A 27709-nucleotide genomic window follows, 5' to 3' on the forward strand; every position below is an offset into this window, starting at 1 on the left:
TGGGAGAAACTTATTTTTAAAACTAGAGTTGTTCTAGATTCAGAACAGTTTCAGTTTTAAAACTTGTGCATTTATCCATCTCGAATTTCATTTAAAACTAGCAATAATGACGTAATACCTAAACTTTTATCTACAAGAAAAGTTATTCATAATGAAGAGTATGTTTTGAATTCATACTTTGATATAAATTTTATAAAATAAAATCAGACAGTAAGATCAATAAAAGGTTATTGTGTATTTAATACGACAAAATATTATTAAAATAACATTTGTATTCAATTAATCCAGCTACCTAAAGGACAAGTTTAAACAATTGAACGCCCGTTTTTTTTTCCAAATTATAACAGAAATATTTGATGATCGTGTGAAATATACGTCATAGGATGCCCTCCCTCGTGTACTGTACAAAATATATAATAATAATTTATTTTAAGAGATGCAAAAAGTATTTTCTGCAGTAATAAATACCGTCCAATACAGAGTTAAATATAAATACAAGCAAAACTGAAACTGATCTCATTTTATGACTCGTAATCGATTTCAGGCCTAAACAGAAAGTAATATTAGTTTGATTTGAAGGATATGCCGATTACAATTCCTCATATTAATCTAACCTATACAGGTTTGATGTACGACAGAAATAAACTACTAGACTCGAATTACATTACTTATCGTCGATGGCTTTTAATCAAGATCGAATGGAAGCTATCGAGAAAACCAACTTACAGAGGAGAATACACCATAAAATGTTATTACTGAACATTTTCTTTAATTAAAATTTAGTCTCTATACAGATTATAATATTGTTTATAGGTTTATAGGAGAGCGTACACGAACGTCATCGATTCGATAACGTATGGTTGCCATAGTCTAATAATAGAACAGAATTCCGGATCTATGCGTTAATTACACAAACATAGTTGTTCGAAACAAAAATGAACAAACTTGAAATATTTTGATAAGGAACAGGTTAAAATCTCGTTATTTCTTCTCCTTTATAAACATTTATAATTCTTGTTAAACTTAATTAACTTCATGTTTGTTAAACAATGGCGATTCGTGTAACTCGTGTAGTACACGTGTAAGGGTGATGTGTCAAGATAGATGTGAACCGATATCAAATTACCAAAGGCCATTTTGTTATCTGAGTAATATCATTAAAAAAATTACGTAAGATCTCATTTAAATTAGTACCATTTTACTAGGGGTTAATGCCACAAAATTTGATCCCCAGCATTTCCAAACAGTGTTTTTAAATCCCAAAGGCGAATGGAATATAATTTATGAAGATAATGGGAAAGAGAAAGTGATACTGTGTTGTTAATGGCCTTTGCTGAATGATCTATGTTCAAGTTAATTTTTTCTTCATATGATATAAGTTTGTTAGTATTTATAATAAATGTGAAAAAAGTTCTTAAAACCATGTTAAACAATCTAATTAATTAAAATCGTTATCATTAAAATGCTTTATTCCTGATATAAAACGAATTCTTTTTAAATATCTCTAGGAATCATTAAGATACTTGTTCAAAATATAAGCTATACATTAATACATAATTGCATCACAAATAATATATTTTCATGTCCTTAGATCAGGGAGGAAATACTTAAAACTATTCTTTTTTTATATAAGTTATTTGCAATAACACTAGAGCAATTCTCAGCAAATTTATCAGTGTGTTACAAAAATTATTTAACAGTACATACACTAATTTTTTCATTTAACACATAAGATTCTTAAAATAGTTAAAGAACAAACCACTTTTAACAGATTAAGACTACAACAAACAGGTATCTTGATAGATTATCATTATGAAACATTTTAAAAGATTAAAAATGCTTCCTAAAGAGTTTGTTGTTAAATCTTAAAAGATTAAGGTTTAAACATCAGATACTTAAATAATCTAGGATTAAAAGAATCAACCTTTTGGAAAAACTAGGATAAGAGAATACTTAAGATATTGAAGCCACAAATACTGTATTTTGAGATTAAGATTATACAAATAATTCTTCTGAATGGTATAAAATTAACTGATCTAGCATATAAAAACAGTTTTAATTGTGTTTATTTTCTTAAATCGTTAACACAATTTTTCAAAGAAACTGTATTAACGAGAAAAAATAACTAATTTTTATACATTTATTTCCGAACAAATCCTATTTTATAAAATCGCGTCCCAATCTTTCTTTACACGTTACTTTTGAAAAACTGAAAACATTTTGACCAAATTTTATATTCTATAATTAAATTTTCAACTAAAAATAATTAAATAATAAACTTCATTTTAGAAAGCTTTTAATACAATTAATATACTCAATTAAATTATAAATTTAATCTAATTTTTCTAATTTAGAAAGTGCTTGTAAATAAAAATTATATTGATTGATTAACAAATCGTACACAAAAAATAACTTAAAAGGAGAACCAATAGCAAAATTATATACATGAGATTTCATATTTTTGTTTACCTTTCGTGCCAATCTCTTTAATCACAAAAATTTACAATTAATTTAATTTGATTTGAAAAAACAAAAATTATATTTGAAAATTGGTGGACACAAGAAGTAATTACAATAACTAGGCCTACTGGTTGTTAAAATAATAATTCAAACTAAATACTTTATTACTTTTTTTAGTAATGATAATAAATCTCTATACTAATTGTAACTAATGATATAAATCATCGTATTAAAATCTGCAGTTATGAAAATTTATTGTCGTTTTACTTATTATTTATCAAAATTTTATTCAAACTGTATCATAAAATATCACTTTCTTTCCCCCCTCCACTACAAAAATCATTTTGAAATTTCTCTCACAATTCAGTTTTTGAATGCTCCTTATTTTGATAAATACACATATGCATAAACATTAAACAATATAAATTGTTCTATTACTGTTTACATTAAAGATAAATCAATAAATTATATACTTTTTTTCCTCTCTACACACTTCATATTGATCATAAATATGGCTAGAGTTTGCACTATTTAACCATTCTCATCTAATTTCCACTTTTAGTCATACATCATACGTTATCCCAGCTTATTACAAACTTGAATTTTCACACATTGTTACTGTTTTCTTATCATTTTTACATTGTACCGAGCATTCTTTCAACATCTCATTGCATTCTTTCCTTTTTTCTTTTCTCAAGTTTGAATTCTTATCTTTAGCTATATTTGTATTGTCTTGCCTTTCACTCTGTCTGCACAAATCCTTTAAGAAAGTGTATAATTTACATAAATTATTTGCGATGAAGAATAAACTTCATTCTATATAATCAGTAAAATAATTAAAGTTTCTACCTAGTAGATATTTTGTTGTTCTTATTTTCTAGTAAATGAAAGTGTTTTCTAATTAAAGGATACAATAAAATGATTAATTTCATCAACTCTAACTTTTTAGGTCATCTAGATTCTCATAATAATGATTTCTATGAATAGGCAGGCAGTTCCACAATCAATGTAACTCAAGGCTAATCTCTTAAAATTACTTTAAACAACCTATTTACTTTATTTTTCTAGACAAAATCTCACTTTTGATAGGCTACTACAATGTGTATTTTTCTTTCTGAAATACATTCTACACCAAATCCAGAGTTATCTAAATCATTGCTTTTATTAAAACATCCAAATAGTCAAAATTAATCTATTAACTTACATAATTTTTTTGAAAGCTAATTTAAGTGAAGAATCAGTAAGTTAATCAAAAATAATTCGAAACATTACATATTTTTGATTATTATAAGTATCAAAATGCTGCAATTTAATAAAAAAGTTTTAAATTAGATAACAAAATAAAATTCTAATCTATATTAAATGAAAATACAATAATTTATACTGCAATAAGCTCAGGCATAAGAAGAAAAATTGATGATAAAAACACATTTTCAAAACAATTTAAGACCTTAAGAAATAAACAGATTAAAAATTTGTGCCTGCAAAAATCAAACTTGTACAGCCCCAAAATAAATGTTTTAAAACTTATTTCCTTTACCATTATTCTGATTTTAATAATAAACTGTTAAATTCATTCGATTAGACCTCCTGAATGCACTTAAGGCCGATGAATAAGCCTAATTTACTAGTACCAACATGTAATTAGGCCTACCGCGTAAATCATTAACCACACTAGAAAACTATTTCTAATCTTCTCTATAATTGAGAGATTGACTTATAGTCTATTTGTCATTCATTTAGATAATTACATAAAAGAAAACTTGACAATTAATATAATTTCCTAGTAGGCCTAACTCTACTATTTTCCAAAACGGTCCTGATTAATGCAGAAAGTAATTAAAGTTACAGATGAATATCGCACGATTAATCATCATAGGTAGAGTTTTGTGATTGTATTTAAACAGGTTGTACTGTACAGCAACCCGACCATTGGGGATTAATATCAGTTTAACCGAGATTTTGATGATGTTTAAACTTAATCTTTTGTTAAATATATAATCTGTATCTCAATAGGCCGTAGATTTGCCACAAATTTATAATTTCATCTTTATATCAGATATAATGAAAATCTTTAATAATTAAGAACATTTAAATTATGAGTCAATTATACGCAAACTTTATGTGCGTAATTGTTCAATCATTCTGTCTATAAACGTTTTCAATTTATAGAATACACTTCTGTAAAGCTTTACACGCTTAATTCTATTATCTAAATAGGTTTTAAGTGATTTGAAAGAGATTATCAAAGAACGAACGATACCGAGTGACCTACTATAAACATCAATAAATAGATAAGTACGGCTGTGTGTTTATCTACACTTATCTGACAGGCTGAAATCTGTATTTAGTACAATATATATATGTACGCCTAAACGATTCCGATTTCTCTAGGTGGATTTAAAAAAAAAAAATTATATTCAGATGTATGTTTAACAACCGTTTCTTTCGATGTGTAGTACAGTACAATGAAAAGAATAAAACAGTTAAATTTTGTTACAAGGATACTTATTTGAATCTGCCACCTTAAACAAACAGTGTAGAGATTTTTTGGAGGTCACTTTCTCATACAAATAATTTAACTTTACTAAAAAAACTCTATTATTTCAAAGAATTTTTGTTATAATGGAGAAAACCGGTAAAATTGGTATAAAAATTCGGTCATAAGTTGCAGCTTAACCAGTTATAATTCATGCGTATATTTTGTAGAATTTGTTATTGTTATTTTAAAATCTGATCCAAGGGTTTAGAATTTATTTATGTCATTAATTTTAATATAAGCAATCGTATGTCACAAGTGGATGCTTTGTAACTTATACCTGGCGCGTATTTTTCTAATATCGATCGACACAAGACTGGAAAAAGAAATGGTCCACAGATTAATGAATCGAACAATAGAAGAGCGAGAGAGAGAGAGAGAGAGTCTTTTAAGCCGTTCGGCTTCAAAAGTAGAACTCGAGAGGGGGGCAATAAATGAAATGCACTTCCGACGCCGACGCTACAGGATTGGATTTCCAGCATATGCAAACCATTACAAATGGTGTCTTGTCATTTAAGATGCTGTCTTTGCAAGAAAAATGGAGAGTTTGTTCCTACCATCTATCGTTTTCTCAGAAATACGATTAATATTTGTATTTTGTAACATTAACTTAGCAAGGATATTAACAAACTTGTACAGTACAGTCGGTACTAGGCTTTATACATCTCACACCAAGTGAAAGATCTATATAATAATTAAAAATGAGGCTTTAAAAAATGTACAGTGCAGAATATTTCTAGATTCTCGTAAGTAGCTATTTAAAGTTTAATATCGCACGTATAAATCAGTTCATAAGAGATATCAATGGACAGCTGGCTGGTAATTCTATATACTAAATCGTGACTGAATATTCGAAGACTACAATAAACAATGCAGGTCGCCCACTTCCAAGAAATAGACCTACGAATATACAAACACCGTATACAAGAAGACATTGTTACAAGTGGGATCTAGTTTGATACGCTTCTTTGCAGAATAAGCCGTTATTATCGCGTTGTATAGAACTAATTACATCTACATAACGGTTATCAGTTATGAGGGTCGTCCAAGCTTTAGCATTAATGACGTGTTTATATAGTTGTACGTGATTGCCTGTTCCTGCGCGCGCGCACTGATGCATACCAAACTGTCCTGTAGGAGGTCTTGCGTGTACCCTCCTAATTTATCCGTTTCACTTTGCATGTTGTGGCTTCCTCTACCGAAAAACATACACCTAAAACGATGAAACCGAGTATCTTTAGTGTACGAGTATAGTTGTATCGTAAATGGTTTCGTTTATGGTACCAGAATGTTAAGGGTGGGTCGTCCTCTTCGGTTATCATTTCAACAAAGAGGATAGGTAAAAGAATGCACGCTCCTCGTCATTTTTCATTCTTTAGAACATTTTTATGCCAAGCTGCCACGGGGTACGAGCATACCTTAGCGGGTGCACAAACGTCCTGATGGAGCTGTGGGAGACACCGTGTCCTTGCCACTTGTCAGGACACACCTGAGGACACGCAGGGATCAGACAAACCCCAACTCGTTATCTTATTTCTAAGAGAATTAATAGCCTGAACCTAAAAAAATCAGCGGAAATTCATTGTTCTGTCTCTCTTTGCGTTGCACGTTAATTATCATCTTTAGTTAGACATTGGGTAATAACTTCGAGGAACTGTTGTCACAACTTTAATTCCTCGGGCTACGGATAATTTTTTTTTAATCCTGTAGCGTGCTACAGAAGTCACCTTTCTTTCAATGAAAACACGAAGCTACGAGAGTTGCGTAAACGTAATTTCTGTTTAATAGAAGAATGAAACAAATTATATGAATTCTATTATTCAAATAATACGGAAAATATCCAATCGGTATTTCCATTTCTTAACAAAGTTTGAATGAGAACTAACAAGAAATCCCGTGAGTCTTATGTGGTAGTGCAACGGCCAGAAACTGTGCAGTAAAGGAAAGAAACAAACTCAGCTTGACGAGTATAATGTCATTTGCTGTGACACTAACACCATCGGAGTCGATGATGTTACCGATGGCGATAAAGGTGATGCATCTCGAAGTCGATGAGACATAAAATAAACGCATCCTAGGAAATTAAAAGCTTTCAACGGAAACAGCAAGAAATCCTACTCTGGATGCATCTAGCTGGCAAAAAACTTTCTACAAAACGTCCAAATAGTCTGAAAGATTCTTGATATTATAATCCAATCATTCACCTACGCAATATAAAGCTTTCAATGAGAAACGTACTGTACGATATTTACTTAAAATCTATTTTTCTGTTTTTATTCATTCTTGGAAGATTATAACTGCTGTCCTCTTGGTTAAACTAGTGTATTTAAAATGCTTTCTATACGCAAAGTGCAGCAATAAATTCCAATTCCCCATTGCCTTTTGTATTGTGCACGTAAAAGACGTGATCTCGATTTCATAATTATAATAAGTTTCAGCTAGGTTTACTTTAAACTTAAAAATTTGAATTGTCCAACACTAGAAAGGGAATGTATCTCGGGTATCGTTAGTCTGACGAAAATCGATCTCGTAAAGAAATTTTTAATTTTATACCAGAATGTACATTAACAAATATTACTCCCGACTGTTTTCGTGTTGCCAACGAATGTATAGGCTTATCAAAACAATATCTGCTTTAGTTTTGAAGTATATATTAAATATATGCTTCTCAATATTAAAATATGAATAAATCATATAGAGTATATTGAATGCATTCGAAACCTTTTCTAATATAACAAAGTATAATTTTAAAGAGCTTCTGAGTACCACTTTACAATCTATATCACGTAGTGTAATGCAAACATAATAAAAATTAATGCCATCTACCTCTGCACCATTTATATTCTATTAATTACGATAGAGACGTTTACTCTCAGTAGCATGTGCTTAATTATTTAATCACCCTCTATAAACAACTGCATTTAATTTTATAGATTGCGACTACTCACTGGAAGAATTGTAAATAAAGAGTATCAAGGAATTTACATATTTGATCTAGATACATCTATCCGTGTACAAACGAAAGGATGAACGAAGGATTTAGTTTAAACAAATACTAATAAGCAATTAACAATATCGTTTCCACTTATGGGAATTTGCATAAGTATGTTAATACGACAAGATGGGTTCTCATTCTTGAAACTTCTAATATTCACGCTTACGGATCTCGTGTGTTGTACACCATTCAGTCACACTTGACACGTTACAAGTGTGGAACATGTCAAGTATTCGATGGGCCTCGTGTACTTTATACAAAACTCAATTACAATGTCGCGTTTCCTGCAACAGAGATCTGAAGCTCAGTTTCAATGAGGTGTTGACAATAACGGAAAGCATGCTCATTTTACACCTGCTCAAATATATACTCCGAATTATACCGTATCTATACTTTATGTGGTGCCTAAGTTATACTAGATGTTGATTGTATTTGAGATATAATTGCACGGTGAGAAGCAGTCAGCTTCACACCACGCAATTATAATACCGTACTTACACAAGACATCCTGTCTGTTTCTGCGTTATACCAATCATACAAACAGACAAATCATGCAATGTAATTCGGCAGAGGATATGGAGAAAACATCATACTACTTTCTCTGTATTCTATCTAATTTTATTGACTATTGTTGCATAATAAAACATTTATGCACGCCAACTACTGTATCATAAAATTTATCTTTACGGTCAAACCTTAAATAATCCGCGAGATGTAAGAATCTCCGTAATTTATTTTTCATTTACATTGTGTTCAATATACTTAAAACCCTACTTTTTCTACAAAATTATATACGGCATTTATAACGAAATTAACGAAGAGAGATTTGTGCAATCGGCAAATAAGAATCTCGTTAAATGTCGGACATTTTGCGTTCATAATTTCGTTTAAGTATATACGAATTTACAATTCTATACTATTTATTTGTAATGAAATATATAGCGGGTCATTTTATCGGGAAGTTCTGATACTGTATTATCCAAATTCCAAACCAAATGTTATATAATTCCAAGCCAGGAGAGCAGATTCTACGAGGTTGACACATCAACGTTATTCTATCACGCTTACTATGTTTTATGCAAAACGCAGTTTTTAATAAATTTTGATTTTTATAATGGATTTAACCTATTCATTGCAAAATAAAAAATTTACTGTAGCATAAAATCTTTGATAAACCTTCACACGATTTTAGGCGTGAGAAATAAGAGAGGGAAAAGACTGTACTCACCCGATCCAAGCGGAAGAGATGCCTGGATATAACGGCTGTGCAAAGAAGAGTCTGCTGCTGTACATGAGGGTACCAGACCGGCGGTATGTCGAGCCAAATCCGTGAAAAGAGGAGAGGGTGTGGCAGTGTCCATCACGGCCGAACTGGATAGGAAGCGCGACCGATCTGGCTGGCCGTCCATCGGACACAGGCCTGTCTGGTCATGGGGTAGACGGCGTTTACGTCATCCGGTCCATTCTAACCAGTCCATTGAAGCTGCACCTAAAAATACAATATAATCATATAAATATTATCAGCCAAATACGTTAAATGATTCGACTTTATTATATAAGTCATGCACCATAATATCAAATCCTAATCCGATTTATACGTAACATTTTTACAAATCTGGAAATAATTTAATAGGTGGAGATTTCGACCCAATTTCACTGTTAAACTGATTTTATCGTCGTTTCCCCCTTTGAAAAACTGCTTACGTTTCGATTTGTCATTCCACCCACGTGTTTTAGATAAAATTATTAACCCCAGTATCTAACCATGTGAAATTTATATGCTACTTTTTATGTGGGAATAAGAAAATTCCATTAATTTCTTTATTTCTGTGCAAATTGATGTGACGCGACTTCATCTTTTATTGCATTTTTAATGCTTGCTGTTACAAGATAATTTTCTTGTATACAGCAAACTGAATAATTGACTGAAAAGATTTCAAGGTTTATAAAAATATAATTTGCATCTCTGTAAACCAAAATGTTTTTAAAGAATGTGCGGGGAAAACAAAGTAGAAAAATTTAAGAGCAAACAGGGAACAAGAGAGAATGGGGAATACATATGTTTCAACTGACTTTTTACGCCTTTCATATGAAGATGCCAGATCTAGAATGATAAAAATTTACTAGATAACATCTACATATGAAATGAAAAGTAGCTGTAATAATTCAGTACCGAAAAACTATGATGATAAATTTTTTGAATCTGTTTACTCAACGTTTACAGAATTATAAGCAGTATAATAAAATCCAAAATGTAAAAGATCTACTTCAAAAGAACCATTAATACAACATAGAAAGGATGATAATAATAATAATAATAAAACACTCGTATTATTAAACAGTCTCGAACTAATTAATTTTGATTAAAATTTTTTAATTGATGAAAAACTGACTTCAACGATATATTTTAATAATGATTTATAATGCGTGTAAATCAGTGAGTCAAAGAGTAGACAGACAAGTCTGTAGAACGGATGTATTTAGATGTCGAAATGTCGAGAAAAAGTTCATTATATGGATTAGACGACATCTGTGCAAATTTCAAAATGATTAGATAACTGGTTCCCGGAATAATTACCATCAAAGGAAACACCACCAAGCGACTCTGCATTACTGCACTTCTGTAAAGACTGATAGTAGGAGGTTGGAATATTTTTTTTCCCTCAAAACATTAACGAGTACAACCATTGTATAATTACACATTTGGTTGGCTGGTGACATTGATGATTTTCGTTAACAATAACACGCGAAATCATCAGCGTTTTGTTTGTCTGTAAGTTTACATGGCCGTTAGTGTTTCTTGTACATTCCGGGTTCTAGTAAACTTTCAGTCGAGGGATCTAGAATGTGTGCACGTTATCTTTCTTCGGTTGTTTCAATTCGGTCTAAAAATGTAAACAAAGCATTATATTTCTTCCAGGATTTTCTTGTTTTGTATATAGTATATATATATATTACGTCTAAATATTATCTGTTAATAATTAAGAAGTGTAGAATATACTCAAATTTTAGGCTGTCATATGAAAAGTCTCACGGTTACGTAATTATCAAAATTTATCAACACTGAAAACATATTAACGTTATTTATCATAGTAAATTAATATTTTAAATTCTGGTTATTTATTTATTTATTTATTTTTGCACCAATCGCTTGATTTTAAAAACCTGAAAGTTGTTATTTTACAACAAAATATTCAGCAGATAATATGATGTCGTTTTCTTTTCTCGGTAATGAGAACTTTAATTAAATGCAAATTAATCATTATTAGTCTTTGCACTAACTACAGAACTTTGGATATTGGCAGAAAGTGTATGAATTTTATTTTACTTTTTTTTTTTACTTGATGTTTTTCAAAAACCCTTCACTTATGAAGAAGCAAAGGTTGAAAGTGGCCATTGCAAACGATATGTTAGGTAAGGTGAAGAGTTGACGTATCGAATTACACAGAACGGCTAACTGTTTGCTGTAAACGGGAGTAGGGTGAAAAATGGGTGAAGGACACAAATCATTTCGCGTTTTTCCTATAGTTTATTCTCTCCATAGTCCTGTTTTGTCAGGTGGCACGTCGCCCCAAACTATCCGATCGTTACTCTCTCCAATAAATGAAAAAAAAAGAAAAAGAAAAACTTACGTGTACCATTTTTTCAATAGACACTTATCAATATATTGACAGATGCCACGTGAACTAGGCTTATCAAAGAATGCCGACATATTTCCTCTATTGTTGAAGGGCAGTTGCCAGGGCACACGCGCGCTCGGGGGTTGTACCGTTTACCCGCTTGTTATAGAGTCGTTTAAATAACCACAGAACCCACGGTCAATAATAGGTTCTTCCTAGCAGCGGTAATAGTAATGTAGTGGTGGAGAAAGTTGCGGTTGTTCGAGCATACCGAGACTATCAACGAACTCGAGTGTAGTAGTGTAAGAGATTAATGCAAACGATTGTTTCACCCTTCGAGTTTTAATGGATCCGAGTATAGACGATTAATGAGAAAAATCGTTTGTCCCAACGATAAATTTTTTAAAAAGGTTCAAATAAAGTAAGCTGGAGATTTGTCTGTAGTGATAATTTTTCTTTGTAAACTTTACTATAAAAACTTGCAATATTAATATAGAAGTAACTCCCTTGGATGTGTATGGAGTGTAAAGGAATGTAAAGCAGAATTACCAAAACATACACATATAAGCCTTTCACGTGTATTTTTATATCAGTCTTCTATAAATTACAGTTTATTTGACTCGTGAAAAATTCTTCATTTAAACTTATTATTTTAATATATTCCGATAAGTTATAGATTAATCAAATCAAGTCTTATGAAAATATAAACACGATCGATAGAAAAATCTCTTATATACACGCTACTTTCCAAGTTCTGTTCCGAAAACTAACAGTTAAAAAAACTAAAAAAAAAATTATTTGCTACAGAATACAGACTTTCAACGGATTCCACTGTAGACGATTAATGAGAAAATTACGATTTGGATTTTTAATAAGCGTAAAATCTGCCAGATATAATCATAAAAGGCGCAGGTTTAGTACAGTTATTACTACTGCGGAAAACATTCGGGAGGAAGAAAAAACAAACACACACACGCACACACACATACACACCAAGCTATCCTTTCGCGCCTCTACAGCACCAGATGGCAGTTTCATTCCAAAACGGTTCTGGCAACTTTCCAAAAGTGTGACGTCAAAGCTCTCTTAAGCTGAAGAAAGAGAAGACAAAAAAAAAAAGGAGGAGCCATTAAATTTTACAGCAGACACTTTCTTTGTCTTCCACCACCTAAGTAAGTGGTGCCGATATCGCCATTGGTTGAATTTTGGGCCACGTGCCAGCTAAGGAAACAAAATAACCTAAAACGTCGCTTGTGCTTTAAGTCAAAAATAACAAAAGAAAAAAAAGTTATATAGGGGTGTTTCCCAGCTATTGACAGGCATCATTTTTAGTACAGGTCGGAGCTCGACACACGCTAAGAACGGCGCTCGAACGTCAGGTCAGTAAACCAGTCAAGGTTCTCCTCCTACCTCCTGAGGTTGGACAAGATGTAATTGGCAGATATCTGCATCTGCAGCTATTGTGATTTGCAACCATCTGCCTGTAGATTAGCTTAATGCGGGACGGTGGTCACGTACGGGGCCCAGATGGATGAAAGTATAGCTGCATATCATGGTCGAACAATCTCGGCTCTAACAAACACAATGATGTGTTAAACGATTTGTTCCAGTCAGATTACAGATTGTACCTTCTCCATCTTGTTTTCTGCTATTTTAAAAACTATGGCTTTCTACGTAAATTTATAGTTAAGAAGTAAATTTCCAAAGAGTAAAGATAAGTGTCGCTTTTTGATTTTCCCCTCCCCCTCTTCGATTTACAAAGAAAACTTAAAACTGGATTCGGGTTCGAGTTCGATGACTAGATATCTACGTCACCGCATCAGATCGGGTGAAAAATGATATCTTGTGCCTCTACCATATCAAAAAGAATCAGTCTAGTGTAGTGGAAAATAAAACAAATTGCTGATTCTGTTTGGAAATTTTGAATTCAACATGAACTGCCTTTAAAGCTTCCCTCTTCTAAACATTAATATTTAACAAAATTATTTTCGTAAAATACACCTTTCACGTCTTTCTTCTACTTTTTTCTTTCGTTCTCTTAGAAAAAGAAAAGATATATATATATATATATATATATTTTACATACAGTCTTTCTTGTAATCGAATCGTATCGGCAGAAGGAAAGGTTTCATACAAGGCAGTACAGAAGAATATTTTTTTTTTTATTTTTCACAAAAGTGCTAGATGAGGTTAACGGTATACCACAAAAGGATTTTGTATAGCTTTTTGACGACTGCATTTACTGAAAAACCAGGCCAGGAAACGAACGTTTTGTTATATTTTTCAACATTTCTACTCCAGTATAAATTACATTTTATAATGTTACTTTCTGATATCAGTTCTTATACGTCCTTTTTTCTTTTCTATTCTTGGGAAATAACTTATTAAGAGAGAATTTTTGTTATCATGAAAAAAAAATTTCTTGTTATTGATAAAGACAAATTATAAAAATAAGTTGTACATTAATTCTATAGAGAGCACTCTTTTGTTAAACTTTTTATAACTACATGGATGAACTAAATGAAGAAAGAAGAGATTTTACAAAATTTACAGAAAAAAAACCATTAGCATTACATGAAATAAAAATAAAATAAAGTATAATTTGCAGTAATTTAGTTTTCCTGTATCATCTTACTTGTTAGTACAATATTTCAAGACTATACCTTCAGAAAGATCTATCTAATATAACAGAACTTCATAAACAGGATACAAAAGATAAATCACCTTATTAAATATTAAGTTTTCATTATTTGTATACAACCTTTCGGTTAATGTTACCTTAGGTGCCAATATGGCGGCTGGTCTCTGATTCCGGCAAGGAAACAGTGGAACGCACGTTCTAACCTAGCCTAACCTATTCTAATAATTTGGTTGCTAATAATTGTGGTAATTTATTAGAATAGGTTAGGTTAGGTTAGAACGTGCGTCCCACTGTTTCCTTGCTGGAATCAGAGACCAGCCGCCATCTTGGCACCTAAGGTAACGTTAACCAAACTTTCAATAGTAGCTTTACATAGAAGACAAAAATTCACTTTAATCTGAAGAATTTTCACCATTTGAAAGCCTTTCCATTATAAAGCTGTTACACCTAATTATGATTAGAAGGCGAAAATACCGTTTAAAAAATAATTTTCGTTATTTAAAGCAAATACAAACTTTAATATCACTGTCTTAAATTAACGTTGGTTATTCTCTTTTTGAAATTAGTACCGTCTCCATCATTAAGTGTTTCAATTTTGAGTATAGGCTGTTTCTTCTATGACTTTCTCTAACATAAATTCCCTAAAAAAGTCACGGAAAAAATTATGTATTGTACATTTTTTTGAAAATACTAAACTGTGAAGTTCGTCCATTGATATGTTCGTATTGATAATCGAGAATTATAAGCTACTAAGGTAGAGGTTAATTAATTGACTTCTAACTCTAACTCTAACTCTAACTATCACTCTTTTGAGCTATTAAAATATTCAGATAAGTAAATATTTATCACATTTTACGACTTACAATAACCGAAATTATCGAATAAATTCCCATATTATAAATGTGTAATGGAATTTTTCTTATTTAGTCATCTCGTATTAGTTCAGATTACGAAAGATAAAATAGGAAAAAGTTATTTGAATTTTATTTTCAAAATGATAACAATCGAAATTTCATTTTTAAAGTCAGAAGTTGTTCTTTGCTTGTTTTATGCGATCTTATGAAAGTTAGATAAGCACCTGCTATTAAACGAGTCTGAGATGAATATCAAATCATTTTTTCCACTTTTTAGTGTTTTTTTTCTATTGATAATTGGAACAAACAGGTTTAAATAAGAAAAAAGTAAACTCATTCAGATCGGGATAGCAGCATTTGCCACTTTTTTTTTAAACCGCTTCAGTAGGCCCAGCTGTTTTGTACTTCAAACAGGCATTACTCAATGACAACACAGTCATCATCGCCGTATAAACACATTAGACATTAATTTAAAGATGTTTTAAACTTATACAATGCACTGTCAATCAGATAGTAAACAAGACAACAGTTTACGCTTACATTTCAATCACATCAACATAACTTTTATATCAAAAGAATATAAAATTATAGATATAAAAATTATACAATACACGAATTACACGTTACCAACGAAAGGTATATAATTCTAGTTGACATTTTTGAAATAAAGCCTCCAGGTACGAATAAATATTGTCCTTATTCGCATCTCTCGAGAGGTACAATCGGGTATTTTTTTATTGTAAATAGATATGTTATAAGAGCTTTTTTATATAGATTTTCTACACAGATTTTAAAAATGAGAGATAAATTTACCGAGTTTAACTCTTAATTACTGTAAATCGAGACTGTGTAATTTATAGTCGTGCAAAGACTAAATTCACGCTAAATGTTTGTTTAGTAGAACCTGAACAAAATACCTATTAATATAAAGTTTCATCTCATTTAAACATTCATATAGGTTCTATTTCAGCTACAAAAATTTCAGAGAACGTTAATTAACTAATAAACTTCGCTTCAAATTTCGCTTAAAGACTTCGGTATATTTCATCAAAAAAAAAAGTACAAAAATATTGTTAATGGATGCATACATGTATTGAGACAATAGTTTCATGCATCGATACTTCTAGTTTGAGTAATATGTACTCTAAACTGTAATCTTCAATATTTATCTTTCTTCGAAATGAATGAATCGAGTTCGAGTAGGCTATAGGAAACAAGAACAGGATGTCTCGAAAGTGAATGGACAAAAGAGAACAGGTGAATAAACTTTTTTTGACAAAGAAATTGCTGACATGTGCATGCAACTCAATAAGTAGAAAGCAACACGAAGAGATACTTTGTTGAAAGTAATCTATCGGGAATTTTAACAACAAACTCTTTCGATTATACTGTATTATAATTAGATAGCCGAGTGTAGTATACTACATAAAAAATATTTGCATCGAGATTATTTATTCATTCTTGTCGAACATTTCGACGCATTAGTATGTGTTATAATATACAAAATAACAAGATATTGTTCTAATACGTATTACGTATTTCTAATCTACAGGCTTTATTTCAATAAGATTCAATCGTAATCATTTTTATTATTCTACAATAAAAAACACGAAAGTTAGACTTATTAATAACTAAACTATTTCATGTATTACGATTAAGATTTTTTGTATAATAATTATAGATTAAATTATATAAAATCTGGCAATCTGTAATTTAATATTTAATGTCTTCTCTCTTTAAAAGACTAAACTGGAAACGAGTGAGTGTTTTAAACTTTAGTAGGGATTAACTTATAAACAATTGATAATGTATAGAAACTTCGCTTTGATGCAGATTTTATTAGCCTACAGTTTTATACGCATTAATCTGTTTTCATTTAAAAAAACAAAAGTAAAAAAGAAAGTGTTACAGTAACTTAGAAACTAATTTTACATCTAAATTAATTCTATTTTTATCTTTCACAATTATTGTTCTTTTCAGAGACTGTTGTAAACATTTTCACAAACAATGGCATTTGCTAACATGTAGGCCTATAATTGGCAGATGACATTCGGCAAGCTTATTTTTTCTTTTTTTCCTTTTTCTTTTTTTCCTTTAGTATTCTAGACATATCAAGTTCGTAAAATTACATAACAGGTTACATTGGTATCAATGGCAGGTTATCAGAAAACATCCGTAATAACGTTTAATTTCGGTTCGATAAATTTATAAGATGCATTTGATACGGAAAAAAGGTAACTCGATCTTCACTTTATAATAAAAGAGAGGGAATAGGTGATATTTAAGATTATATACAACGCTGGTCTTTTTTATGGCAAGTAATTACAGTCATTATGCTGCATACATTAATAAAAATAAGTCTAATGTAACGAGTAACGCCTAAATACCTTATTTTCGCGTTTATAGGTCTACAACAGGAAATTTTTTTAGTTATACAGACTATGCAAGATATAGTCGATTTAATCTGCAGAAAAACGCTTAGCTTAGGTATATTTCTATGTTTTTACCTCGATACGTATTTCCAGTGCAGAGTAAGCAACGAGAAATAGATATGTCATCTATTTAAAAAGCATTCGCACGCGATAGCTGTAATGGTTTACACAAAACGCAGTTATGCTGATCAGCATCATTTGCTTTATGCTTCGGCACGAAGTCAATTCTATTAATAATCCCGTTTTCCACCTTGAAAAATAAGTCACGTGAAGTTTAAACGAAAAAAAAAGGATAGTTATTATTATCATTATCCAGGTGTCACCGACTGGAAAAGGAGTTTTTAAAACTATTCTCCACAGTGTAAACAAGAGAGTCGAATTATATTTACTTAACTAACAAGGCCAACTTTTCCCCCTTTTTCCTCTTCGAGGGAAATAGTGATTTAACTCTAGCCGTGTTATGTACAAAGCTTAGATATTAAGGCGATTAAATCGAACAGATTTAGAGTTATAAAGAGGGATTTCTATTTTGTTTATGGTGCGAACGAGTCACAAAGTTATTGAGATAGCAGATATCGATTCATTACTAGAGACCATAAAATGACTTATATCCAGGAAGCAATCTGTAATGGATCCTATAGTTCTACAGCTTATAAATGATGGAGATAGTCAATGCTCTTTAGGCTACTATGGAAAGGGATTTTAACTGCACCAAGTTCACTCCTTTGGTGTAAAAGGAGCCAATTCTTCGTTGTCTAAGCTATTTATAGATTGTAAAAACAGCTCAACCATCTTATCTCTTTGATGTTTTTTTCTTCCCCCTTCTTTCGGTAGCTTTCCATTCAAAAGAACGAGTGCAAGAAGCAATTAGAATGAAAAACGTGCTATCTTTAGTGTCTTTATGTCTTTGATGGCAATGCCTCCTGAAATGTCCTTTCAAATGTCACTGTACACTATCACGTGTTATATTTCGATTTAGAAGATTTATTTCTCTTAAATATTACATAACATCTCTCGACTCGCCAAGTTTTTTTTATCTATGAATTGAGAAGGAAACATTACTTTTGACAAATTATAAAAAGTAAATTTTGTGCATCTTTTCCGTTTGTACATTTTAAAACTTCATTCCGATGTAAACATAACATCTGAATTATTTATTCGTTACTCTGCGATAAAGATATCTGTAATGCAAAAGCAGTAAATAGCTAGTTACTATTCTAATTCAATCAATAGCTTTTTGTTCATCCGTACGAGAGCACAAAGATGTCAACGTACTAATAAATGTACTATTGCTTTTACTCTTACATTGACAGAGGCATTAAACTTTGGTTTCTGGAGAAAATCTGATGATAATTATCAATGGTTCTTTAAGTAAAAAGGTGAATATCGGTTTAGATGTAACAATAACAAAAAATAATAAGTTTAGCCAGTCAATACGTCCTAAAACTATTAAACCTGATATTTTATCGGTAAGTTGGCTTTAACGCTACGATTAAATTCTATAATATCGCTTAGCTGGAAGAAAATTGTTCGATAAAGTAACATTCCGTTCTACGATCGAGAGCGAGTCCAGTTAATCCCAAAATTTATGCATCTTTTGTGGGTTTAAATGTGCTTTTTCTTATAAGTATATATATAAGTACGAGACTCGAGAAACTATTTATTATTTTACCCGCGTAAGAGGAGGTAAAAGCAGTTACTAAGAATTGAAAAGCAGTAGATCTCTGCCGGGAAGAGAATAGGACAGATGGAGAGTTGTTCACTTAAAGAGAGATGACAAACAGTGAACAGGCATCATTGTCTGGGAACAGTATACCAGTTTGAAAGCGAACATAGTAGAAACTTCTATCGCCTACCTACTCGACATTTTACAGGCGATTAATCACAAAAATAGAATACGTGAAAAGGTGAACTAGTAAATGGTCAATGACCAATAAATAGGCGGTTCCGACAAATGCCACCAGGTGATCTTAAAGCGGAGTAAACAGAAACCGGGACACAAGTATAGAGAAATCAACCCTTAACCCATTGGGACTCTATCCCTTACGTTTTCAGTTGACTTCGATAATGAATGCGGGAATAGAAGGCTGCTATAAAAACATCAACTGCATTGGGACTCGACCATCCCTGATGGATTAACCTATACCGAAGCACATCTGTATAAACACACTAGGTATGCTTCAACTTTCCAGGAAGCTATATAAACTTGCCATGAACTTGAAATACAGTAGAAATGATTGAAATGAAAGTTTTTCCAACTGTTTTGCATTTTTCAACATAATAAAAACTCCATTCGATTGGAAATATTTTGAAAGAGGTTGCATTTCAAGTAATTCCCATAAAAATAGAAATATATAGAAAAAATGCGTTTAAATTCAAAATTTATTCAGATCTTAATTTTTAAAAAAAGTTATTACACTGCAATTCGTGATTTGTTTACAATTCACTAACCTTAAGCGAAAATTTTTAAAGGGAAAAATTTAATCTTACGCCATTTTAAGCAACGTTCAATATGGGATTTGTACGATAAATATCCGGAAAAATATTTACTGATTCGCATCTAAACAATTTTTCTTTGATTGTTTCGCGGATTTTATTTCTATAATTTCTTTCCAATTCTTGTTTAAATTCACTATTAAAATGTTTACACGTAAGCTTATCAATGATCGTAAATCGATCTCGAGAGCGTTTACGTGTTGTTGTACAATTAAACAGCAATTTCTGTAATAACTGTAGTATGATAATCCTTCCGGCTACATTTTTACAATTCATTATTTTCTATTATGAAAGCATTGACCTATTTATTATGGATGCAATTTTTTAATTATGTTTCCATTCACAACACTTATATTTGAAGACCAAGGCAGGTGGTGGTCCTATAGAAGTCTACAGCATTGTTTCTTTTATCTGGCATTATAATTTTTTTTTTTAATTTTGGGAGAGAATATAACGCTTTATTTCCTTATTTATCATTTAAAATGTCATTGAAGAAGATCTGCGTTTTTAACTGTAGTGTCTTAAGTGATAAATGGTAAATTGGTGTAGGTAATGTAGGTACCGTACAGTACACGAAGAGATTTTTTTAAATCTAGATTATTTTTGCTAACTACAGTAAAAGAAATGATTTAAATAAAAAGAAAAGAGTAGACAGAGGCATGAAATATCTTGTACATAAACTAGAAACCATTATTAGAAACTAATTGCAAAACTAATGCCAGAGGAGATTTTAGAAAAGGATCGTTTACGGAACTTGGGCGCAAAACATAAATATGGCACGGAAAAAAATCGTTAAATGGGTTGTAAACGTATAAAGAACGAGTCAAAATTTGAAAGTAAATAATTTAGCACGCTTATTTCTACAAGTAATTTGAAAACCAATTCGGTATTTTTCGCTCTAGAAATTAAGAAAAAAAAAAATTTCTTTATCAAAGAAGTCACATCGATGGATTCGAGAATTGCTATAATAGACGTTTGGCACATTTCCAATTTTCTAGTTAGAAAAAGAAGAGAAACTGCAGTTATTATGTACAGAAAGTGATCTTTTTTTTTCTCTCTCTCTCTCTCTTTCTAAACGACACGTTCAATGCAAAATAGTAAATAGAAAATAAAGGAAAACGAGACAAAGAAAATAAAACAAGAAACTTTAGTAATTGAAGATGTTTTTTTAATATAATCAAGGTGAAGGTTTTTGGATGTCAAGGTTTTAGCAAATAAAAAATAAAAAAAACTACAATTTAATGATTATCTTATATGCGATTATTTCCAGATAATCCTAATAACAACTTCATAACAAGGTCAATAACAAAAAAAAAAGTATAAAATAATAAAAATTGCAATGTAATATCTGTCATTGATTAAACGTAAAAGCTTGAGAATTATAGTAAGGAAAAAATATACGTATCAGCTACCATCAATAAATTTACGTTCATAAATTACAGATAATATAAATTGTATGACGTATATATAATGTACTGTATTATCATTCAAACCGTATTATCATAATCAATTAGAATGATGCAACAGACTTACACTGGTAGCAATTGATGTGGAAAATTCATGTTTACTTTTTATTTTAATGTTTTGTTTACAAATTTTAATCTCCTTTAATAACTAGGTTTTTCATTATATATCATCAACTATGTAAAAGAGAATAAATAAAACCAGATTAAACTATCAATCACAAATTATAAAGCTGATTTTAATTTGTATATATATATATATATATATACAAATATAACAAATTCAAACTGATAGGAAATTAGTTCTGATAAATATGTCTATTATGTCACTGTAATAGTGAAACTAGTGAGAAAAGTATCAATTTTGAAATTGAAACCTAGTTCAAGTTATTAAATATTCCTACAATATAAAGTATATGCTAATTTCTAACACAGATATTTATTCTTTGAATGTCTTCCTGTGTGTATAATCAGTTATTTACTACAAGAAATAATATTTTAAGCTGGAAAGCAATAAAAATTTTAATTCAAATTAAAAACCATGTAATACTGTTTAGTACTAAATGTAATTATCTTCTAGTCAGAAACTTATTTAAATTTGTGCTTCATTTAAGCAAAATTACTTTTAAAACTTTAAACTCAATTTTTTACATGTTATTTACAAAGGTATAATGTAAATAAATAGTAAATCTAATTAGATACTAATAGAAAAGTAATTCAGAATCTTATTCTAATTACTTGAAATAATTAAGATAATTAAAACCGAAACATGATTCTACACAGGTTTATACATAAAAGTTTCAAAATAAAAACAATGTTAGAATCTACATAATAGCCTACTGAAACCCATTCTGGAATACAGATATAATTTGACAATATTTATGTTTATATTGTCCATTTTAATGAAGTTAATAAATAAAATTATGGAAAAATATTTTAAAAATCCGGGAATATGGCATAAAGTTTTTCTACTACTGATCTTAAAGTATTCATTATCGAGATAGTAGAACATTTATTAAAAAGAAATTTCCTCTTCTCATTATTTTATAAGGAGAAAGAAGGGTTATTTATGTTAGCTTTATAATTCATATAAATAAATTATAAGTTTTATATTCATGAAAATATGCAGTTCAATGACTCTAACGTTAGGTAGTAAAAAGTATTAAGAATTCTAGAAAAAGAATTGAAATTCAATGAAATAAACTATAGAAATGACTTGAAAATCAATTAATAGCAAGATTGATTTATCAAAAAAAAAAAAATTAATTTAATGTGAAAATAAATCAATGCTTTGTTTCTAATTAAATCTGAGTTTATATTCTGGTTACTTCATAAATTTATAAAATGATACTTATGGGAAAGGTCTTTACAAAATTAAAATTAATTGCAATGTAAAAAAGTTTTTAAAAGCATTCGAGCCTTAAAAATCGGCTAGAAGAACATAATTGTAATAAATTTCTGTTCTTTTCTCAAGAGTAACTAATGATAATCAAGGCAATTCTAATTGATACAATTCAACTAATTATGCTATAACTACAAACCAGGTTGAATTTTTACTTTTATACAAGATCAATATAGCAAACAGTAACTTTGCTAAAAGAAATTTCAAAAAAAGAAAAAAAGAAAAAAGAAAATGCAATAATCATTATAGAAACATTATCAAAGACTTTTTAAACAGATTTTAAAGATTATTGCTTTTCTTATCCACAACATAGAAAACTATAATAATTCTGTACACTTTATCAAATTTACTGTCTTAAATGATAAAAATATAATGGATTATGTTTATTAATCTAGATTTTTGATTTCTAAACATATGAATAATTTTTTTTTAAAAAAAAAGAATGCTAAGTTATTAAAGAGAAACAGAACAATAACATTTTTCATGTCATTTTGATTTTACAATTAAAAATAAACAAGAGAAACAGTCTTAAAGTTAATTTCCTTTTCAAAGAAAATATATATATATATATACTTTCTATTTTTTAGAGAGAAATTGTAAATTATATTTTAAAAAATTGCTAAAGTGACAGTACACATCTCTTGAAATGAGTAGATCACTGTTTGATTAAAATTTTTCTACCGAAATTTCAAATATTATATTTATCTTACGCTAAAAAAATAATCCATTGTTACTCTTTCAAATTTAATTAATTTTCTATTTTATCCAAAAGAATCAATCTTTATATCAAAAGAAGAATTATACTTTAATAGTGTAATCATATTGAAAAACTATACAAATGCAATCAAGACATAAATTAAATCGATAAAATCCAAAGAAGTACCGGTGCAATTCTACTTAGTGAAAAATCAAAATTAATTATTTTATTTTAGCTCTCATATACCAAATAAACCATTCATAAATTTAGTATCTTTGAAAGATAGTGAAAGTAACAAATTTGTGTATTAAAATAAACAAAAAATGCTTTTATAAAAGAGAATCTTCTGACAAATATATTAAATAACAGATTTTATTGTTATCTTGATTAAAAAAAGATCAGAAATAAGCAAAGGTATGCTTTTTCTGTTTTACTTCTTCAATCAACTGTCATTCATGACAACTGTATCTCAACCAATCTTCATTAAAATCTTTTAACTTCCATATCTGGTAGAAAACAAAGTTTTTTTTCCCCCTCAGTTTCATCTCCTCTACCATTTCCAAGATTAATTATACACTAAATACACTACTTTGCCAGATATATATTATTCTAAAGATTGCTTTGTTTGAAATTTGCTAGTAATACACGCTTCTGCAGAAATATTGTAATTTCGCATTACTTTTCTAATCCTTCTGAATAGAAAATCAAAATTTTCGTCGATTAAAAACTAAAAATAAAATTGTTTTAAAAAATAATATACTCCTTATGTCTATGTCAAAAATTTGTAAATCCAAATATTAAATATCATGAAAATGGCATAAGCTTAAAATAAAAAAGCTGAAAGTATAAGTTAATATAAAAAATAAAATAAAATTTTAATCCTATCGCTAAAAGTATCATTAATCAATATAAAGTTCAAAATATTCACAAAAGTTAATCAAAATATTGCAACAAATATATTTGTCATTTATAAAATGTAACACTGTAATTAATAAAACATATAAACTCTTTTTTTAGTAACTTTTGTGAATGCGCAACACACGAAACAACAGAATAAAAAAAGAAAGATGTCCATCAGAGAGTGGAAGTGATGAACAGAAGGTTGGTCCTTTTCTCTAAGTCAGTCTTTATCTCCTAACAAATGCCAGATAGCCGTTTGATAACAAGCCGGGAGTTTTAATACTTAAGACAAATTTATAACTATTTTCTTTTTAGTTTATTGTAACAAATTATTCAATATTATCAAATAAAAAAAAAACAAAATCTATTACAAAGCTAGTTAATCTCATGCATTGTAATTGTCTAAATCTGCATTTAATAACTAATTAATTATTCAAAGTAAATTGTTTTGCAATAGCTATTAAAATATATTAATAGAATTAGAAATTGAAATATTTTAATTATGTTTAAATTCCTAATTAGGCAAAGGTATTTAAAAATTTTTAATTAAGCATTAAAATTATTAATAATGTAATACAATATTAAATATATCTATATTGAATTATTAATTTAAAAAGCACATATTAATGCTATTCATTTTGGCAACTACCAGAAGAATCAATTCAGTTGAAAAGACATTAGACAGCATTATTGATGATAAAATCTTTATATTATATTTTACATATTACTTTTCCATTACATTCATTAGTTAAAAAGAAAATTTAATTTAAGTTTAATATTCAGTGACTGTTTTATTTATTTACATCTTTAAAAACTTCTATTTTATAATATATCGAGACATTTAACTTCGGATTTAAAAATTTTGCTAATAGTTTACACCCAAATTTGAAACAGTATAAATTAATAGAAGAGTAAAGGATTCGATACTCGAATTTGAAGTTTTGCTCTACCGAGCCTCGAACGAGAATTTCTTTTACCGATTATCTAACATCTTTTGCTTTAATTAATGCAGAAAAGTGTAATTTATTTAGGAAAAATCAATCTCTGCTATTTTCATTAGAAAGATTCGCATCAACATTATACAAGATAAATCATCAAAACTTTTAATAAATAACAGAATTGATTCAATAAGAGCATACAGAAACCAATCAAGTAAACCAGTTAATGTCTAATTTATAAAACTTTTTTTTTCCTATTTGTATTGATTATATTGAACATTACTTCATCTTATTGCCATTTTTAACAAATCTATTTATTATTTTTTAATCAATAAAGTTAAATTCAATATCGTACTATTTCAACTTCTCGTATAAATTCGCTATGGTCTTTATTCTCCCGTCGGTTCCCTCTTGTCTAAGTTAACTTTTTCCCCTATTTAAAATAGCATAAGATTCAATTTTTGATCAGAAAAACTTGTATCAATTTTAAAATATAAAAATATTTAATATAATGTAACATTTCAGAAAAAAAAAACTCTAGATACTCTGCATTTAAATAGATAAGAAAAACTTATTTAATTCAAAAATTTTAATATCTTATGAATGGAAAATATTTTTTTGACTCCGGTTTATCTACTTTGTAATGAAATATTTTATTATTTTATAGTAAAAAGAAAAAAAACTAAATAGTATTTTACTATGCATAACAAAAATCGATTGGAACATTAATTATTTTTGTGAACTTTGCATGATATTAAGAAAATTTAAACAGGAAAAATATTGTTAAATTGATTATTATTATTATTATTATTCGCAAATAAAGCTTCCGAAAGTTCATCTTAGTCCCGAAATATAATAATTATTCATTTCTGGAAACCAATTTATTCAAATGATGCTAATTATTTTTCGCCATCCAAGCTTTCCAGAGAATGTTCTTAATCCCTAAAATGATATTAAGTTAATTATTCTTTTAGAATTAGAATATTCAAAAGATGTTCACAATATCCTGAAAACAGTTCTAACATAATTATTCATAAAATTAATCTACTAAATAATAATAATCTTATTCATTTCCAAAGGTTAAAATCTTCTAAATAAAATCAATTTGAAATGAAATATTTTGGAAAAAAAAAAAAATAGTCCAGAAAACATTATTTTCAATACAAAATATGTCTTAAGGAAGAAAAGGTAAAAATTTAATTATTTTCTAGAAACTGGGTATTTCAAACATAATTAATTTCCAAAGCTAAATCCTTTAAAAGATTAGTTCTTAAAATGAATATATTTTTCAACATTTTCTCCATAATATTAACTACAAATGTAGTCTATTTGAAAGAAATAATAATGTAAAAATATTCTATTCGATTAAAATTATTATTATTATATTTTAATTAAAGTTTTAATTGAATTTTTGTCATTGATATGTACTCGAAAGACACCATTACGGTACTCAAATGGTATCAATATGGTACTCAAAAACACCCGTTTAACAGAAATAAAACGTAGGAAAGACATTTTTCCTGGGATCTAAAACTATTTCGGAATTTATCCTTAAAATCATATTTCGAATAACTCGGAATATAAGATATAAACGCTTGAAAACATGTTTATACATGTTTTTTTTTTCGTTTCCTAAAAATAATCATTATCGATGAATTTATGTAAGATATATTTATAAAAATTTATCTTTTCATTCGCTAACAAAATTCTTCAAGTTATTCTCAAAAATATAATTTTTATTTGAATAGGAAGAGAAAATATCCTCGGAAAATGGAATGAATAGAAAATTTTTTGACGAGAGAACACATGTTCATTGGAACTTCCAATAAATCTCCCGAGGAAGGTTTCTGTCAATATATTGATACGTAGCCAACGTGTTCTGATTATTACTGTAACGGCATCAACTAAAATTCTGTACACTTTGGTGTATTAAAAATTCCGATTTTATTCGCGACTATTTTAAATATTTCCCGTATATAATGTGACGTGTTAGAGCTTAATTAGTTGCCTTTATCGATTTTATTTAAGCTCGAGTGTTTTACGTTTAATTTTTTTTTTTCGCTAGATTTTATGTTTATTTTATAAACAAAAATAAACGTATTTGATAATAGAGTAAGTTGGATTGTTTAGTATATTCGAGTTCTGGTGAAGTGGTTCGGCCAGAACGCTCGTATCCGGAGTGTACCCGTAGCTATAGCAACAGAACACAACATCAGACGTCCCACCCTTGACCTTGAACCTGGGACGCGCGCAGTTGCCTCCTCCACCCCTA

At 29.3% G+C, this 27709-nt stretch overlaps 1 protein-coding gene across 1 annotated transcript in view; it reads right to left on the reverse strand.

Moving 5' to 3' along the window:
• Positions 1-27709, reverse strand: part of wge (winged eye) — a 162202-nt gene that overhangs the window by 130195 nt on the left and 4298 nt on the right. Inside the window, 1 exon segment of the mRNA XM_067282285.1 lies at positions 9223-9483. Within this exon segment, the coding sequence (XP_067138386.1) occupies positions 9223-9403 (181 nt within the window). The 5' untranslated portion in view covers positions 9404-9483.

The sequence above is a fragment of the Centruroides vittatus genome, unplaced genomic scaffold (assembly GCF_030686945.1).
Source record: "Centruroides vittatus isolate TY-2023 unplaced genomic scaffold, ASM3068694v2 contig_950, whole genome shotgun sequence".
In the NCBI taxonomy this organism is placed as follows: domain Eukaryota; kingdom Metazoa; phylum Arthropoda; class Arachnida; order Scorpiones; family Buthidae; genus Centruroides; species Centruroides vittatus.